Source organism: Salarias fasciatus, chromosome 20, assembly GCF_902148845.1.
Source record: "Salarias fasciatus chromosome 20, fSalaFa1.1, whole genome shotgun sequence".
NCBI classification, from domain to species: domain Eukaryota; kingdom Metazoa; phylum Chordata; class Actinopteri; order Blenniiformes; family Blenniidae; genus Salarias; species Salarias fasciatus.
Genome location: NC_043764.1, coordinates 28,420,973 through 28,440,721, shown reverse-complemented (window position 1 = coordinate 28,440,721; position 19,749 = coordinate 28,420,973). Strand labels below are relative to the sequence as shown.

The 19,749-nt window shown below is 44.7% G+C and overlaps 1 protein-coding gene across 2 annotated transcripts; it reads left to right on the top strand.

Moving 5' to 3' along the window:
* Positions 1-223: 223 nt before the first annotated feature.
* LOC115408264 (solute carrier family 41 member 3) lies at positions 224-19,714 on the top strand. 2 transcript variants are annotated; one of them, XM_030118914.1, is made up of 11 exons: positions 224-366; positions 1,741-2,149; positions 9,560-9,667; positions 10,387-10,458; positions 10,543-10,687; positions 12,139-12,285; positions 13,143-13,287; positions 13,648-13,727; positions 16,924-17,058; positions 17,147-17,295; positions 17,728-19,714. In XM_030118914.1, exons 2-11 carry the CDS (start codon positions 1,838-1,840, stop codon positions 17,899-17,901), a joined length of 1,467 nt encoding a protein of 488 aa, XP_029974774.1. In that variant the 5' UTR covers positions 224-366; positions 1,741-1,837; the 3' UTR covers positions 17,902-19,714. The 2 variants fall into 2 exon arrangements, with proteins under 2 accessions (XP_029974774.1, XP_029974775.1); XM_030118915.1 differs by lacking the exons at positions 224-366; positions 1,741-2,149 and adding an exon at positions 6,082-6,276.
* The last annotated feature ends 35 nt before the right edge of the window (positions 19,715-19,749 follow it).

Genomic DNA, 19,749 nt, shown 5'->3' with positions numbered 1-19,749 from the left:
AATCTGCTATATTTTTTTCTAAACACGAGGACAGAAACTCTGGATGAAAAACGCCACATTGTTCCATAAACTCTTCGCCTGCTCCCTCATAGTGAGGTCTCTGCTCTCGCTCCCTCTGAAGTGGGCGGGGCTTCGTGTCACTTTTACTTTTATCCAATGAAAACTCGCCAAACCGTGTAACCCCTGGTTACCGGTGTGGGGTTATTATGGGATGCGGAACATGGCGGCTCCCTGTATAGGAGCGAGTGTAAACAACAGATTTAAAGATGTGGATTTTGTTTTTAATCACGTATAAATCATTGCTGCGGTGCCTTCACGGGATGACCGGACACACTGAGGAGATCAGCCGGACTCCCCAGCGGCCACGTGCGTATTATTTTTCAGAGTTGTCGGGAAAAACAGCTTTAAATCTGGTCCGAGTTAATTAAATGAACATAAAGTGGGACTTTGCGAATGAGCTGCATACATTTCTAATAGATTAAACTTTCGGTTTGCATTCAGTAATTGTTTTGCTAACCATTAACCTTTTTTTCAAACTAAATTGTCCATTATTTTTCAGCAATTTGTTCCAGTTTGTCACGAACAGGCTTAGAGTTCTGCTGTGTGACTGCAGAATCTCTCTTATTTCACTAATATCCATATCCTCTTTGTGTTATGATTATATATATATATATATATATATATATATATATATATATATATATATATATATATATATATATATATATATATATGTGTGTGTGTGTGTATGTGTATGTATATATATATATATATGTATATATATATATATATATATATGTGTATATTTACATACACACATCCATTTTGCTCTTGGAAAATGGAGAGCAGCATCACTGTCAGTTCAGGTTTTTCTTGCATATTTGTTTTATTCCATTTAATATTTATCCAGTGATAACCATATTGGAAAGGCTTGTGTGTCATTTCAATCTATGAGTAGAGTATGAAAATGTTTGAACACACTCCTCTGAGTAGCTAAAAACTATTTAATTGAAGTTTTAGCAGCTCCCGCACAGCCAGACATTATTATTATTGCCCTCCACTGACCTGATAAAACTCCTTGATAAATTGTGTATGTTTGGAGTAAAGTCACTCGTTTAATGAGAGCTCTCCCTGCAGCGGCACATCAGATCGGCTATGGCTTCCATCACTCGGTCAGACACGCTGAATGATGGCAGATCGAAAATGCATCCGTACCGGCACATCTCAAGCAAATAGAATATAGTGGAAATGTTATTTACTCCTAAAGTTTAATTATCACAATTTCTTTTAATTTTACTCTGAAACTGGAATCTTTCAAGTCTTTTTTCCTGTTTTGCTCACTGGCCATGAAGATGGAGACACCTACAGTTTCCTGTAGACCCAAACACATCAAACATACATGCACATCTCACACAGAGCTCTATGTATGCAGTTAATCAGCTGAGCTCTGGCATGAAGACATCCTGATGCACATCCAAATATCAACATGCAGCAGAAATCCAGACACATAAACTGTGCAGCACAAACACACAAGCGAAGAAGAGCACACACCGTGAATGGTGCTGCCACTTTGTTTCAGCTGGTGTTGTTTTCTGAAGTACTGTCAATATGTCGTTGAGTTTATGTTAAGGAGCATCTCTCTGATCTTTTCTTTGAGGCTCATAGCTATAGACTAAGAATTGATGCAAAATACGGAGTATGACTAGTTTTCACCCTTTGTGTCTTCTGGTTATCTCACAGGTTTCATTCTTCGATAAAGAAGATAAAAAGCACCATTGAAGGCCGGCCCATCCATATTTGTTTACATCCTCCAGTCGTACTCACCTCAGCCACCATCATGCCCGGTGACGACAGACCACCGCAACAGACCCGCCAGAGGAAAAAGGGTAAAAAGTCCCGTTCCAAGGGGAAGAGCCCCGGCGGGAGCCCCGGCTCTGGGCTGGGACCGGCTTTAGACAGTCAGGATGAGTTCCTGTTGCCCCCCGTCCTCCAGCCTCCTCCCAAAAAGCCCGCGGAGGAGAAGCCCAAGGTGGCCGTCACCAAGGTGGAGGAGGAATCGTCCATCGCCATCTGCCTCCAGGTGCTGTTTCCCTACCTGCTGGCCGGGATGGGCATGGTGATGGCCGGCATGGTGCTGGACAGCGTGCAGGTGAGTCCAGAGTCGGCAGAAAAACTCATTCAGCGTTCATACCCAAGCCTTAAAGGCGTTTTAACGTGCATGTTTATTTTGGTGAGGCGATCAGGTGCAGCGTCGGTGCACAGTGAATAAATGATGTCAGAAACAGTGAAAGTGAACGGTGGGGTGAGTTTAAAACTACTGTTTATTTCATTAAAATCCAAACTTTTAAGCTGGATATCGTGGAAATAGAGTGTTTCATTGTCTCTGGATCCCAACAACACAAAGCTTTGTACTGTGAAATGAACCGGTAATGTCTCTGTAGTGTGAGACTGAACGTGTCGGTTGAGAGTTAAAACTGTGAATTTCACTTTGGATGTTTGATAGCTGTGTTTTGAAATTCCATTATTTGATGTGTTTTAAGTTCTGGTGAAGTAGCTTTAATTAACTGATCAGGTTTATCAGTTCCTGATTAAAAAAAAAGAAGACTCAATAGGAAGAATTCATGAGCCAGAGGGGGTCGAGTGTGTTATCCCAGTATTTCTCAGGCTCGTCCAAATGTTGTGCAGCCAACTTTAAGGGAGCGTCAACATTCCTTTTCTTCAGCGATGGAGTCTCAAATGGTGATTGCTCATACCATGGCATACAGGTTATGGTAATTGAGAGTATTATGTTTATGGTGAAATGATATTCTTTTTGCTACCAGATCATGGTCAGGAGTTTAGAAATCCTTCTGTAACAGTGCTATCAGTATGTTTTATAACTGTAAGGCTGTGCAGGGCTTGAGAGAGGTTGAACATCATGAGATGCTTCTTGTGTGACACCTTGGTATTGAGACACCATCAGCTGAGACTGAACCAGCTGATTTTCTAGTTACTGGTGGTTGATTCCAGCTGGTGTTTGGCTTTCCATGCTTTTTTGCGCCTCTCTCTCTCCATCTGTTCATCACTTTTTCTCTGTCATTTCACATGTTACATAGAGAATGGTGATGTGTTCGATGCTTATTTTAAACGCCGTGGATACATGTTTTATTGTTGCTTCAATGGAACTATGGTACGTCCGGTTTTCTATGCGGGAGGAGTGAATATGTGAGTGTGAAATGAAATATCAGTGTTGGGTTTAAAGCCTGTCACCATCAAGGACAGTGGTGTTTGTGATTGTGAGCTGGCCGCGGCTCTGTCCTGACAGCTGCTCTGCTTCGTGACGAGCCGCTGCCTCTTTTCCTCCCCGGATAAACGCACGTCCATCCTCATCCAGACGAGTCCCTTCACTCCTTCTGCTGCTCATCTGTATTTTGTCTGTTCCCCTCCTCCTGCCTCCGGCAATTAGTTCCGAAGCTCGGGGGACGTTCAAGGACAGGAAGAGGACCTAATCTCAACGAACAGGGAGTTGAAAACGAGACGTTACACCAGCCACAGCTGGGATTTAGGACTCTGTGGTGGCTGTTGATCACGTCACATTGATCCTGTTTCCAATCCCTGTAGTGTGTGGTTTCTTTCATAGCTGTGGATCACTGTGTTTGACCATATTTCAACCACCTTATGCAACAGTTATCCAAATACATCTGGTCTTGGGATGCTCTGGTCTTGTTGTTGACTCGGTCTCTACTTCTTAAAGTCCTGGTCTTGATTCGGTCTCTGCTTCTTACAGTCTTGATCTTGTCTTCTGGTCTTGGTCTCGACTCTGTCCCGGGTTCAGGTGGTCCTACAGCTCTGGTTTTCGGAGGAACCACCTTTGCCTAAACACAAATTGATGGTAACACAGAATTTTCCTGTTTTCATCAACTGAACCATGAGCAGCAAGAATCAGAGCAGCACTTTGTTACAGTTGTACAAACTTCAAAACTCTTGATAACATTTAACCATCAGTTTGGGTTTAATTTGTGTTGCTCATATGTTCTATTGAAACAGAAATTAAGTACAGTACAGTTGTTTCTTTTGTGGTTTTTGATAATTTTCCTGTTATTTCACCCTCCACACAGACCCAGTTGGAGGAGATTTTTCTGTATTTTTTAAACCTATTATTTATCTTTTGGGGAACTTTTTCAATCGAAACAAAAACAAAGTCAGGGTTTTGTGTTTTGTGAAACAGCACAAACACAGTTTTATTCCTGGCTGTCATCTTCTTTGACAGATGGACATTTTTCATTTCAGACACACTTTTTTGTTCAACCTCTGCGCAGCAAGAAGAGCAAGTTTTATCATATTGTTAACAGAACAAATTCCACCAAAAATGTCTCTTTTCAAGCAAACAAATATCCAGAAATGGACTAATAAGAATATGTCTGCAGAGAACGGACAGATCCAGCAGTCATGGCTCAGTCCTTTAACGTGCTGCTTAGAATTGAAAGTGTGGATCATCTGCCTTCATGCTTCCTCCCTCGTTCATCAACATCCTTCACTACGTTCTTTAATCTTCTCTGAGACCTTCGTTTGTCTCTCCGGCCTGGCAGCTCCATGTATAACAGCTGTCTATTCCTCAGATCTCACATGTTGAAAGAATCTCTAAACTGCTTCGCAATTAATTTATATGGTTCAGTCTGATTGTGATGTGAATGAAGGGAAAGTTTCTTATTGTTTGTAAAGTGTAGAATATAATCAGGACAATGGTTCTCATTCCTGACATTTAGCATACAGCGAAGTGTTGAAGCAGACGCTTCACATGAAGAAGATGCAGGCTCACGTTTCAGGACCAGCAGGTGGACTGGAGGTAGAGATGGAGGGAATGGAAGGACAGAAAGAGTGAGTCATGATAGAGAGAGGATGAGACAGAGGAAAAATCGTGGGGAGATCGTCCGACGCAGGGAGCTGGGATGTCACATGGCAGGAGGGAGGCAGGCAGGGAGGGAGGGAGGGAGGCAGACACGCAGCAAGAAATGTGGGGAAGCAGCGTGTGAGGCAGCAAGCCGGTCGTTTCCCTCGTGAGTTTGCAGTGCGCCGCTCTCTCTGCTACGTCACGCCACAGCCGAGCGGAGGAAGCAGGACTCCTCTGATGCTGCCTGGAGGACGGGGACGCCGGAGTCTGCCAGGAGCCGGCTGCCGCCTCTGCTCGCTGGATCTCCCGCTGACGTACGGGAGCTCATTTCATGGGGACTCTGCCAAACAAGGGAAGAGAGTCGGACAGTAAAGACGCAGGAGCGAACCGATGCTCCAAACTCTTGAAGCCTTCTGGGATATTCTTCATCCAGGATACACTCAGGCTTTCACACCAGAGTTAAAGTGGACTCCAGCCTGGAGAGAGCCCATCGAGGACAACGATGGACGAACAGGAAACTCAGCTGAAAGGACACTGAAGTGCATCGAAGTGATTCTGGAGTTGTTCAGATCAGCACAACTTCAACTGGGATTCTTTTAAAATACTTTCAGTCAGATCTCTTGCACCTGTCATTGGACGTACAAGTCCATCAGTGAACCAGAGTTTGCCTAAAAAGAAAAAAAACAGGACGTCACAAGAGAAGGAGTCAGACTGCGACTGCAGATGTGGAGCATCAGCGCTTGAGAGAACATTGCAACCTATGAATCAGAAGTGGCGTTAATGAGTGTGCTCCCCGGTGGAGCTGACAAATGGATACCTCGTCACTGCTGACTCACCGGCGGGCACAAGATGCCACGCTCCATTGCCCTGCAGTTAGCGCCTCAGCCTTTATCTTGGAGTTTTGCTTCAGGAAAAGGGATTATCAGTCATAGAGAATGGAGAACCAGCTCTCACCTCTGACAGTCTGAAGTCATGATGGCAGCTGATTCCTTTCAAAGGTTAATCTCTGGAGAGTCGCCGTGAATTCACTGATCCTGCCTTGAGGCATTTGCCCTTGGCCTCTTTTAATGTCAAGGACTAAGGCATCAATTTCGTTTGCTCTTCAGTATTCTAGTGCACAACAAACCAGATTCATGTCGACAGGTCTGGACTTTTCTCATGTTTGGACGTAGGATTTATCATGGGATAACTGTACACGGAACCAAGTCAACATGGTGGTGACCCGTCTGGAGCTGGAGCTATGTTACCAGGGCAAGAAATTACGCGGCGTGACGTGGAAGCTGACGCGCTCAGAGCACGGCTTCTTGCCAGAGAGCTCCTGGCTGATTGCCATGCAGGTTGTGGTGCCATACCTGGTGTCGGGGCTCGGAATGGTCTCCGCCGGCATCGTGATGGACCTCATACAAGTATGTCGGTCCAGTGAAGAACTTGTTTCTCTATCAAATATGAGGGATGAAATGGGAAATGTTGCAAGTTCTTTCCAAGATTTCTCTTTTGTTGAGTCTAGTAAACCATGAGTCAAGTTCATTATTAGTCTTTTACATGAATGTTTTTGTGAATCTTCTTGAGGTTCACCATTGTAGCTGAATATCCAGTGAAATTGTGCCACAGAAAAATTTTAATTTGCATTCTGAGGTTTTTTTCTTTGTTGTGGCAGAGTTTATGTGGTGATGATAAAAATGTCAACATTTTTCCCAAATCTGAACAATTAGTTCCAAAAATTGCTGCAGTCTCAACGGAAAGCCAATTCCAATGATGCAAAATACAGTGAAATTTCATTTTGCAGCCTTTTGCATGGATATTTTTCCAATGTCACCTTGATAGTTTTCTATCTTCAAGACAGCATCAAATGTCTCAGTATTGTGATCTATCCACCACTCTTAAGACAGCTGTGTTCAAAATGCAGCTCTTACAGTTTGCCTGGTGGGTTGATGGGCTGGATTGGCCCGTTTGACCTACAGGTCTGATGTCCAATGTCCCCAGTGTAGACGGCCTTTAAGAGGGGCCCGATCCCATTTTGAAGTTTTGTTTTAAATGGTTAAAATGTCATTTGGGCTTTTTCCTTTTGATGCAAGAGATTTAATTGCACTCCTAACATTAAATGTAGTATCTTTATATGGCTTTATTTGGAAGAACATAAACGTAATCATCAAAAACAGAAGAAGAAAATGGTAAAATTGGTTATAAAAATCTGAGAAAATGTTCGTTTTTTAAAGCCTTCAGGTTTGATAAACAGCCTCGTGGACTGATGGATGAGTGGATGAATGCATTCACCTCGCAGACTGTTTATTATTGTGGCATGGCTGACTAAAGATAGTGGAAAAAATCTGTGTGTGTGTGTGTGTGTGTGTGTGTGTGTGTACCGATGGTTGATTGGCTCTTCTGAGGCATGAATAACAAGCAGGGAGAGTTTACCTGCAGTTTGGAAGAGACCGACTTCAGCTGGCATCACTTTGACAGTCAAAAGCTAAAATTAGGATCCTAATGACTTTTCAAGAGTCTTAACATCCATTAAAGTGTGAATTAGTGTCTGAGAGCAGCTATCAGAAATATCTGAAGTAGGTTTTGGAGCAGTTTGTAACGATGAGGCAGACGGATGGATGGATGGATGGATGGATGGATGGATGAGGGTGGAGCGCTCCGCCGCTGGATGAATGCACAATGCCGGCTGCTTCCCCGCTTCCTGCCTGACTGTGCTGTTTTCTGATCATCACATGGGGCCTTGCGTAACATCCACCTTCCCCCGGCTCTCCAAATCAGATTTGGAGGTGTGGTGGAGAGAAGAGCGTCGGGATGGATGCGGACAGTTAATTTGATAAGCGGTTCTGAGATGAGGAGGAAAAAGGGAGGGCAGAAAGTGGGGGAGGAAACAGAAACTTGAAGCAGGGAAGCACAGTTAAAGGAAGCAATGCTTTCATTGGCCAGTCTGAAATATTCAGCGCTTTGTGTTACACAACGTCTGTATCCCGGGGGGAATATTATTAGTTTCATTTATACAGTCGGAGACAACAGGAATAGTTCTAACATTGTTTTTTCTCTGGGGAGATCTGGAGTAGAAGAGTGTTTTTGTAAATTGGCGCCTTGCCCGTCCCGCTCACGCTCCACAGCAGCAGCAGCGGCAGCGGCAGCAGTGTTCCTGCAGAAGTGGGCCACGTCCCAAGATAGACTCCCCGGATGACAGTTGTCAGCCGGACCTGCCAGTCCAGAACCTGATAGGGGGGGGTCTATAAATAGAGACATACGTCAGACTCCCATCCGTGGCCTTGTTTGGCCCATTTCACCTTCATCGCCAATTTAGTTTTACTGGGGAAAAAACAGGCAGATATAAAGAAGTTCATGATTTTCAGAGATAAAAGTTCTTGCTTTGAAGGATGCTTAATTAAGTTACTTAATTAGGATATTAAGTTATCACTTCTGTTGCAAAAAGTTATAAAAAAAAAATCATTTTTTTCCCCTTTGTATGATTATGGAAATATATAATTTCTAAAATCTTGACCATTACACTCCATTCACAGGACCGTATAACCTGGACTATAAACCTCATTCAGCAGCTTCTGTTCCTGAACCTTCTGTAAACTTGTTCCTGAGATTTGGCTGTCCTGCTTTTTACCCACGATTAGCGTTCTTAGTTTCTCTGCTTTTCTCCACTCACTTTTCTGCTGCATATTTTCTAATGAATGATGTAAAGTAGGAATGTACCGATACTGCACAGTACTTGTGCTTTACAGTAGTGGTATCAGTGCGTCCGTAGTACTGTATAAAGGCAGAAATATGGTACTCAATGTATTTGCTGTACTGTAGCAGCGTTCTGCTGTCATACAGTGACATCTAGTGGACCCAGATGGTATGTACTGTATGTTTTGGAATATAGCTTGTATGACCAATTAAACAGCTTTAATAAAGTGTCACTTATACTCCAGAGGATATAATATTTGCACCCAGGTGGTATCAGTGTATTCTGTGATGGCGGGTCTCTGTGTCAGTAAAGTTGTGTTTGGATTTCTACAGACAGTGAATAGTTCCACATTACCTTGCTTTGTGTGTATATCTATATCTGTTTTCCTCTTTGAGCAGTTGAAAACAAAAGCTGTACCAAGTAATCTCTGTGTATTTACGCAGTTGTTTGATATTTACTCAGAGTATTACTGAACATTCTAGTATTTTTGGCAGCGCATGCCGGCCAGTAAGCGTCTTTTATTTTTACCCCACTCAAAGGGCAGCTGCTCCGTTTGTGACACAAATTCATCTTTTAGAGTTCACTCAAGGACACATCTGCTGGAAGTGGCTTTAAAAAGGTTTTTTTTGGCTCTCCCACCTTAAATAATGCACCCTGACTCCTGTATATTTCACTGGTTGGTCCACACGGTCGCTGCTGCACCTCGGTCCCTGAACGTCTTGTCTTTTTGTTTCCCGTCCTTCCTCCTCCTCCTCCTCCTCCTCCTCCTCGGCTCGCCTCCTGTCAGCTGCACTCGCCGTCCTCTCTGATGCGCCTCTATTTAAAGATGTAAGCCGCTCTGCGCGCTCCCTGAACCGTGCGTCTGAACGGGCGCTGAAACTAGGCTACTGGGTTAGTCCAGAATACGTGATGGACTTATTTAACGGCGTCGATGTGGGGGTTCAGAGGGTCCGCCAGCGGAGAGGCGGCGGAGGCTTTCTCCTCTGAACATCTGCTCTGTGTGTGTGTTGCAGCACTGGGAGGTCTTTAAGGTCATCACAGAGGTTTTCATCCTGGTTCCCGCGCTGGTCGGACTCAAAGGAAACCTGGAGATGACCCTGGCTGCTCGCCTCTCCACCGCTGTAAGAAACACTCATCATTAACCCTTTAGAAACAGCAGCTTGAGGCCAGAAGGAGAGTGAAGTTTCTGCAGGTTCAGAGGAGTTGTCCTGCTTTCTATATTTCCCATCATGACTCACATAAATTCATGAAATAAAATAAAATAAAAAAAGACGTTAGATGCGGAAATTCAGTGTTCATTTAGAAGAAAATCCTCTCAAAGTGAATCAGAATATCTGAATAGTGGAACACAAACTCATACTGAAGTCTCAGAATCTTCTGAACCGTTTCTTATCTTCTATTTGTTTCCTCTGAGGGTCACCAGGTAAATGACCCACCCGGCTGTTTTTCTGTTGGATGGAGGGTCAGGAAACGTCCTCCAGAGCAGGACGAGCCATCACACACTTGACACACTTTTACAGGAAGTGATCGGACCAGAGTGAGATCTGATCCTTCATGACCAAAAGAAACTTTTAGAGAATTATTTCTTTTATTTTCCATCAACTCAAACTTACCTGGAGCCACGAAAAAACACGTTGAGCCTTTAAAATGAGGCTTTCACAGCTTCTGAAGTACATTTGAAGCAAAAAATCTTTTGCATTTATTAGGATGATGAAGATTTGTTACATTTTCCAAAAAGTTTTAACACTTTAGGATAGAAAAGAAATGTTTTTTCGTCCCAGAGGAAAATTCCAGAGCTCCAACATTTCTCTGAAATGCGGTTTGTTGACGTTTCTTCCAGGCGAACACGGGACAGATGGACGACCCGGACAGACAGTGGACCATGGTGTGCAGCAACCTGGCTCTCATACAGGTAACCAGCCGGGTTGCAGGTTCGAGCGCCGGGCCGCTCCGGGCTCCTCTCCTGAACCCTGCGCTGCCCCCCCCGCCCCCGCAGGTCCAGGCCACAGTGGTGGGCTTCCTGGCGGCCGTGGCGGCCGTGTGTCTGGGGGCGTTTTCCCGCGGCGGCGTGGAGCTGGATCAGGCCGCCGTGCTGTGCGCCAGCAGCATCACCACCGCCTTCGTGGCGGCGCTGTCTCTAGGTGAGGAGGGAACGCTCAGCTTTTCACTCCCAGCCAAAGGAAGACGTGTCAGAATCTGTCCTTCATCTTCTAATAATGTGACGTTTTAACCCTTTGTCTTCTAGGTCCACTGGATTTATTGTAATTTTTCATGTGAGCAAGTATTTCTCCTTCTCTTTTTCAAAGATAAACATCAATCTAGCGTGTGATTCGGTGGTGAATCTTGAATCAAACCTTCAATCTTCTGCTTTCTGAGAGCTTTGAAATCTACCAGATATTATAAAGACACAGGAGGAGAGAAAGGGTTCAGTAATAAACTGTATTGTTTGTATTTTATCACCAGACTATTGACAACAGACACCAGAAGTTTTCAGTTTTCTCTTGGAAGCCGATGCAGATGGCGTCTGTTGGCTCTTTCTCCGTCACCCTCCGGAAAACACCATCAGACTTTCCCTTCAGATTTAAAATGTTGTCATTTGGAATGAATCCAGGCTGCGTTCTGGACTGGTTCTTTCCCTCCGTTCAGCGTCCCGACGCTCCGGGGAATTAGCATGTTAAAGCAGCCCTGGTGGAGCCACTGGCATTCACTGGTGGAGCGGCGCCGCTCGCCGTGGTAACGCCGATGGCCGCCATTCAGGGAGCGTTGCACTGAGAGGTGGGAAGTTGTGTTTTGTTCTCGGTGGTGAATACGGACCGGGAGACGTGTTGTTTTATCGACTGGCCCTCCTCTGGCAGTGCTGACGGCCCCGCCTCTGGTTGGAGTCGGTCCTGCAGCCTCGGCCTGTTTGTTATTTGGACCCGACTCCCACATTCTTCCTGGCAGAGGCAGATTTATCTGCTTCCAGAGACTCCCTCGTGTCCCTCCCGTGCTCTTACCTTGGCTGATTCACCCTTTGGAAAGACTTCCACTCAGTTTATGTTCTCTCCATCCATCAGTCCGGACGTCAGGGCTGATGATTATTATGCTCTCGCAGTCCCCAGTAGGGATCAGTGATCAATCAGAGACGTTACAGGACAGTTGTGCCAAGCGTGTGTTTGGAGATGGATCAGTCATGATGACTCTGAGTCAGCAGACATCTAAACAGTAAAAACACTGCACATTTTGCTTTTCCGGCCTGATAATGACATATTCTTAGTTCATTCATCTTCCACACGCTTCTCTCATTTCTTTCATTTCTTCATCTAAACAGTGGAAAAGAGTTCAGGTTTCTCTCTGTGCATCCAGCTCACCGTCCTACAGTAATCTATAATTGATGCTGAATGTTCAGGCGCTGAGGCAGAGTGATGCCCGAGGGAGCCCTGTCGCCTCGGTTGTTTTTTTTCTTTCCAAGCTCAGCAGGCACGAACATCCCGACTCCTCCTCTTTAAACATCTCCCCCTCTGAAGTTTTTACTGCCTCTTTGTCTCATTTGTCTTGTCTCAGCGCTCACGCTGCGTTTTTTTTTTCCCTCCCTCTTGCCTCCTGGCGGCAGGCTTGGTGATGATCGGCGTGATCATCGGATCCAGGAAGGTGGGCATCAACCCCGACAACGTGGCCACGCCCATCGCCGCCAGCCTGGGGGATCTGATCACTCTGTCCCTGCTGGCGGGCGTCAGCAGCACGCTCTACCAGTACATGGGTGAGGAAACACGCTCGCTCGTCCACGAGACAAGGACTCATACGAAAATACTTCAGAAGTATTAATATTGTTTGAATCTTTAACTTTTGGGAGTTTTTCAGAATTTTCTTCTCATATTTTTTGTCTGGTAAATTCACATTTGTAATGTTGAAAAGCGTTCTGGATCATAATTAAATGGCTTCAGTTATGATTTTCATTCATTTTCAAATAAACACACCCAAAAAATTAAATGGAAACTTAAAAGCCTATTTATTGTTGAAGTTATTTTCCAAATGTTTAATCATATTGAATTTCTTTAATCGACTTACTTTTCTTTTTGTTTCTATATATTTGGAATGTATTGGACTAATACAGAGCATGTTGTTATCAGTTTTTACCACCAGATGGCAGCAAACCTCAGCTTTCTCATCCCGACTGTGCGTCTGCTCTTCATCACCACGCTGTAAATCAGTGTTTATGTGTGTGTTCTGACCTGCAGTGTGTCTGTGTGTGTTGAAGCAGGTGTTGGGAGGCGCGTCATGTGCTACAACTTATCCGCACAATGTCGAACAACACGTCTTCCAATCTGACTCCAATCAGGCCTCCCAAGTCTGTTTTTGTGTTTGTTTTTCTAGACTCAGGAACCTCAGACTCTTCTAATTAGTTCCACTAATTACACACTCGCATCCTGGTATTCTGCTTCAGGCGTTCCGAGGCTTTGCAGATTTCTGGGTTTTACTGGTTTTATCAGCCCCTCCTGTGCAGCACCACGACAGGAAGCTGAAACCGATCGCTGCGACGTCCGTCGCCAAACACCGACGGCTTTCTGCTCGTTGATTGGACTCTTCAGCTCGGTCACCGGACTGGTCTCTCCTCAGATATCTGGTACCTGTCTCCCCTGGTGTGCCTGGTCTTCCTGGCGCTCATCCCGCTGTGGGTTCTGGTGGCTCGGCAGAGCCCTCAGATCCGGGAGGTCCTGCGGTCGGGCTGGCAGCCGGTCATCGTGGCCATGTCCATCAGCAGGTAAAACCGCTTTCACAGGCGTTAACGGCTTCAGTTTGTATTTTTGACAAAGCTAGTGAATTATTTAGCGGCTCTCTATGAGTCAGTAGAGGTTCGTGTTGATCCGGTCCAGGTATCAGGAGGTTCTGCTGCTCCTGGAAACAAGTTTCTCCTTTAAAGTTTGATTTGAGTGTTTTGTTCTGGTCTTTTGTTGTGTCCGTCTGTGATCTTTTGTTGCTGCTCTCTCTCCTTTGTCTGGTTCTGTTTGTCGCTCTCGTTTATCTTTTGTTTGGATTTCCTCTCCTCCCTCTGCAATACGACCCCCCGACCTGAAAGAGACTGAGTCTGTGTCTGTGTGTTTGTGGTTTTTTTTTTTTCCAGTTTCGGAGGCCTTATACTGGACAAGACGGTCAGTGATCCCAACTTTGAGGGCATGGCCGTCTTCACGCCCGTCATTAATGGTGAGCGGCTGTTTCTGTTGTCACCTGGACTCTGCACATCTATCCAGAAACAGGGCTTTCATGTTAAATTCTCGTTTTCAGTGGTTGAGAGGAGAGAAGACACGTTATCAGCTCCAAGGAATTCAGTCAAAAACGGACGTTTTCAGTCTCACTTGATGACTTTCTCTCATCTCACGAAATGTTCAACGAGGAGGAGTTAGAAGCCGGAATACAACAAACATACTGAAGAAGATGGTTACCAAAATCTCTTTTTAATAAACTTACTCATTTCCCAAATATGAAACTGTAGAACACGAGCAGCTGCGCACTGAGGCCAAGCGTCAGTCTGAAATGGGATCAACTGGTGATGTAGATTTGGCCGTTTCTGGATCTACATTCGATTGCCAGCCTTACTAACGAGGAAAATATTGAGTGCAGTCCTCAGTGAGAAGTATTAGACGGTCTCTCAGGGTTGATTTGAATTGCCACTGTGCATCGGAGTGGAACCAGTAACTGTCTGGGAGGCAGAGCATCCGACGACACTTTGGAAAAAGTCTGCAGAGTTTGAGGCTGAGGTGCTGAAACACACTGAGCAGCCAACTAGTCCACTGGAACGTTTTCAAGGTGCTCCAGTTTTCCTTCTAAGAGGCACAAAAACCAGGATGTGGATTAAAGAGAAGTCTTCCTTCTTCAGGGACAGTTTGAACGATGAGTCTGACTTCCTGAAGAGTTTGTCATGAAATGGAAACCAACTCGTTGGTAGAATTGAACGTCTGGTGCAAGATGTCGCGTCATGCCAAACTTGAAGAGTGATTGAAGCATTTTCCATCTGATTTAAATGTGATTTGGTAGAAATAAACAAACCAGAAGAGCGGAGTGGAGAACTGGACCAGTCGCAGCCCTCGTCGTCTGCATTGCTCATAACGGCGCCAATAAGACACAACATCATAAACCCTCAGTTCAGTTTTCTCGCCACGTCACTCATTGTTTACCTGTCGCTCAGGATCAGCTCAGTTTTTAAAAATGATCTTTCCTTCTTTTCCTCACATCAGAGAGACGGCGGCTTTAATTTAATCTTTAGTCATGTTTTACTGAGGAATATTTTACTCTGCTCTGTTTCCCGAGGCTTTGTAATGAATTAGCAATAGCTTTAACTGACATGATCAGCTGTGTCCAGATCTTTATTGGATTTGGGAGAATCTGCATTTCAGCGTACGTCTCAACATGAGCTGATTCTCAAAGTTGTTTTCCATCAACAGTTAAATGAAATTTGTAAGTCAAGATTTTCCTCTACTTATTCACTTTGCTGTAATTCTATTATGTTGTTTAAACTTCAAAACTCGAAATGATGTCAATGCCGGTGTGCATTTTGAGTAAGTCCTCCACTGGCTTTGGGATCAAAAACGTGAAATAAATATGTGAGTGACTAAACAATGACAATTTAATGAAACACGATTGAAACAAAGTCCAACTCAAAGCTATAAAATGGGCTTTAATATGAACTCAGCAGTGAGAAGATTCTGTATTCAGCTCAACGATTCAGGCCAGACTCAAATACAGAGCTGTTTGAGACTGAAGAAAAATCAGTTCTGGTCTGATTTCATGGAAAAATTTGGAATGAAAAATGTAATTCATTGGATTAAGTCTTAGAATCCCAATTTATAGTTAGAAATCTCACCAAAAAAGAACCTGGAAAAGCAGGAAGGTGATAACTGACTGCAAATGCAGAGTAATTCTTTCAAAAAAAAACCAAAAACAAATAAATAATCACCAGTAAACAAAACAAATTTGTGAAATATGGGATTGTTAAAAAGAAGCCATTAAGTTTATTGGAGTGGTTATTTTCTTGCAGACACAGCTGTGCCGGGAAGGTTTGTTTGAAAAGCTTCTGAGTGTTAAGCGATGTGTGGAAAGTCCCGTAAAACACTTCAAAGATCACCAGACTGACTGATGATGGAGCGGAGAGGAAGTGATCCGCTGCTCCTTCAGCCGTCTGAACGCACCTCCACCTGTTTGGGGGATTCCTTGTCAGGTTTCCGAGGCGGTTTGGCCGCCGGGCGAGTTTCAGAGGGAAGTCGACTCAAACCGCTAGCGTCCTGACACAGCTCCTCATGGGGTTCTCTACCCATCTCACTGTTTCCCAATCCTCCCTCCGCTTTCAGTTTCCCAATCTGGTTTGAATTTCCCCATCTTCTCTCCGCCGGCCCGCTTATAAAACCCGTATTATGTTTTATTCAGAAGTCCCCCTTCGTCTTTTCCACCTCACAAAAAAAAACCCATCTGCGCAGGTTTTTTATTTTCTTTTAGAAAGTTGGAGAGGTGTCTGGTCTGAATGAATTAGGCGCAGATCCACTGCTGGACAGAAGGATCTGGAGGAGTCGTTCAGTATGAAGCTGAAACACGAAAGAGGCGAACCGAATCGCGGCAGAAAGAAGAGCTGAAACCTTTTAAGAATCTGATAATGACTTCTCAAGCAGTGACTCAGATTCAGGGAATATGAGCCAGAATGGTTTCACACAAACACACCCAGGAAGAGCCGCTCCATGCGATCGGAGGTGTGAGTAACGCCTTCAGTCGTCTCCGAGGTACTGAGTGGCCTCGTTCCTAATGTCCATGATTGGAAATCTTTAAAAGTCACAGAAAACCACAAGCAAAGTTGACATTGATGCTTTCATATTAAACAATAAATCCATCTTGTAGAGCCATTTTCTTCCAGTTGGACCTGGTTCCTGTGCCAGCTGACGATGGGTGAAAGGCTGCACACACGCCTGCAAGAAGTTTAATTCCTCTGATCGTGAAAGGAAACCGTGTGAAAACACACTGGTAGAAGATTCAAACTGGAATCAGAGCCTGGAAGAAACCACTGTTCCACCGTGCCGACCGCTTCAGCCATGTTATTTCCATCTGGCATACTGGTTCCTCATCAGTCAGACAAGTGTTGCATGAAACCTTCTGGTTATCGTAGAAGTGCCAGAGAAAAGATGAAGAACGTTTCCCCCACTGATCATGTTAAATGTCAGGACAGTCTTTATTTCCACACGACAATGGCGTCACTGTTATTGACCTTTAAATATTTTAGTTTTTCGAGGCACTGAATGTATTCATGAATGATTCAGAGACAGGTTTGTGTTTTATCTGCTTAATGGAACATTTGATTCTTGTATGATTCATGTAGAAATAGTCTTAAACTTCCTCTTCTGTTGTGTCTTTTCTGTAGGAGTGGGTGGAAACTTGGTGGCCATCCAGGCCAGCAGGATTTCCACCTACCTGCACTTCTGGAGCATCCCGGGCGTGCTGCCCTACAAGATGAGGCAACACTGGCCCAACCCCTGCATCACCTTCTTCTCCTCAGGTTCCTCTTCTTCTTTGGATTTGTCGTTACTCAGTCTGAGGTTGGTCCTCAAAGCTGGTTTCATGACGAGTCTCCCTCCACGCTGCAGGAGTGAACTCCAAGTCGGCGCGGGTCCTGCTGCTGCTGGTCGTACCGGGCCACCTGGTCTTCCTGTACGCCATCTCTCTGCTGCAGGGGGACGAAGCCCCCATCTCTACAGCCTTCACCATCTGCTACCTGTGTGCCGCTCTGCTCCAGGTAAACACCACAGAGGAAGAAATCCTGGTGACCTCGGTAGACCCGATCCACCGACTGTTACCTGGAAGGGTTACTAGCACCTGTTGGTTCTCTGTCCATCCTTCATAGAGTATGTCTTTAAATAATACCTTTCCATAGCTGGTTTCATTACTGGGGATCCAGAAGATCAATTATTCACGAGCTTAAAGCTCTACAACTCTTTCCTTTCTTTGTTTGGATATTGGGTTTTTCTGTCGTCTGTCTTCTGTTCGGATTTGTTTGGATGACTGATCGTTCTCGTCTCTGACGAAGGTTTGTTCTTCCACTTGGACTTCAGTCAGAGATTTAGAGGTGCTGACTGACCCTCTGAGCAGCACAGCTGCTGTAAACAGTAGACCTGCTGTTTCTATGAGCTCCGCTGCAGCATTTCGTCTTTTTTTTCCCCCCTCACAGGTGACCATCCTCCTTTACGTGGCCGACCTGATCGTACGTTTGATGTGGAGACGGAGTCTGGACCCCGACAACTTCTCCATCCCGTACCTGACGGCTCTGGGAGACCTGCTGGGCACCGGCTTCCTGGCCCTGTGCTTCCGCTGCGTCTCGCTGCTCCACAGTCTGGGTTTATGAAGTCCGGCCTCGTCCTCGACTCCTCGCCAGCCTCGCACAGAAAAACTCTCCGCCGGACTCCTCTGGAACAAATTCCAGCCTCTGCTGTGGAGGAGACTCCACACATTCATCCCGCTGCCTGAGCAAACAAACCTTTAAACGCTCCCGTAGATTTATTTGACGGTCATTCCTCTGGATATTTTTGGAAGCTTTCTCAGCTTCGCGGCGTAGCAGCTTAAAGGAAACAGAACTTTTCATCACCTTTGTGTCACTGTGATCAGCTGCTACTTGAAACTGGAGGACGTAAAGTCTGACCTGTTCCTTCAACACCTGGACTTCTGTCATCCGAGTGGACGGACAGGCCAGGTCCAGAGCACATCAGTCCTTAATCATCCACAGAATGTATCTACAGTCTCATAACCAAAATCCTGGTTTTCTTACTTAATTCTTGACTTCCTCAAACGGACGAATATCATCAGTGTGAAAAGGAAAACTGTGTTTGTGCTTCGAACTCACATTTCAGCAACGGAAATGGTTTGTGTTTACGATCGCGTGCGTCCATCATGGCTACCTCTGTGGCTAGTAGCTGGAATTTAACTGTTTGCACAGAAAATGTAATTTAGTTCCAGGAATTGTTTGTTTTCAGGATTTTAAAAGGTACATTAGCACATGAATACACTCATATCAAAAGCTAGCTGCCGGCATATTCTAACTGAGCTGAGCATATAGAGACAGGCAGCAGGACAGAGCGACTGGGAACGTTCCCAACGTCTGAAGGACGATTCACAGTTCTGAGGTGGAAACATGCAGCAACATTAGTGTGAAAAGTCAAATCAAAGCAACAAAGATACAACAGATTTAGCTCCAGGCAGTAATGATCTCAAAGAACAAGCTTTCTTTGACGGTTTGGTCAAAATACTCATCCTGAACCCAAACCTTGTGATCTGCCTTCAGCTAAGTATCTCATCAAACCTCCCCTGTGTTCATTTATGCCTTTGGAACGGGATAGCCAAGGCTAGCAGCTAGCATAAGAATTGAGATAATGTCAGGAACCCAAGAAGATCCGTTTGATGTTAAGTCAGCATAGAAACTGTCAAAATCAATAATTTTATGGATGTATAATCAACCAAACCATCCTAGAATGTCTATTCAAGATGCACTTGATGAGATCTGCTGTTTTATCTTTTGATTTCCATCTTCTGTTGCAGAGACATAAACTGGTACAAGCTAATGTTGCTAACAACGAGATCCGAGGTTTACTCCACAAAGGTGTTGGTCGTCGCACGTCCCACGAGAAAAACCCTCAAACGTCTCTGAAACAGTCCTGTCTTACCTGTGACTTTTATTTATGTGACGATGTGTGTGTGTTGTTGGAGTTTTTAATCGTGAGCCTGTTCCACACGAGAAGGAGATGAATTATTTACTTGACTCAGTCGGTTTCACTCGAGCTTTCTGTAGCAGATCTGTGACAATTAGACCACAACTAAAGATTGTGTTGTACCAGCACGTAACTGTCTTAAATAGTGGGGCTGGATGCTAAATCACATTGTCTGTATCATTACAAAGTCAATCATAACTTGCTGTTGCTGTTAAAAGAAATTGCTAGCATAAGCCCAGTTTTAACTTTGAACTGCAGCAAAGCTGAATACAGCTCAAATCTAAACAAGTTTTCCTCCACATTCAGGAAGTGTCTGTTGAAGCTCTCTATCGTCCAGCCCGGTTAGCAGTCCAGAGTGACGTACGTGACTTGCAAACTTGCACTTTTTCTTCGTTAGCGCTCTGAAGTTGCCTTGAAAACAAGATGAGTGTCTCGTCCACAACATCACGTCGGTGTCGAAGCCTGTTGGGTAAACTTTGTACTGTTCTTCA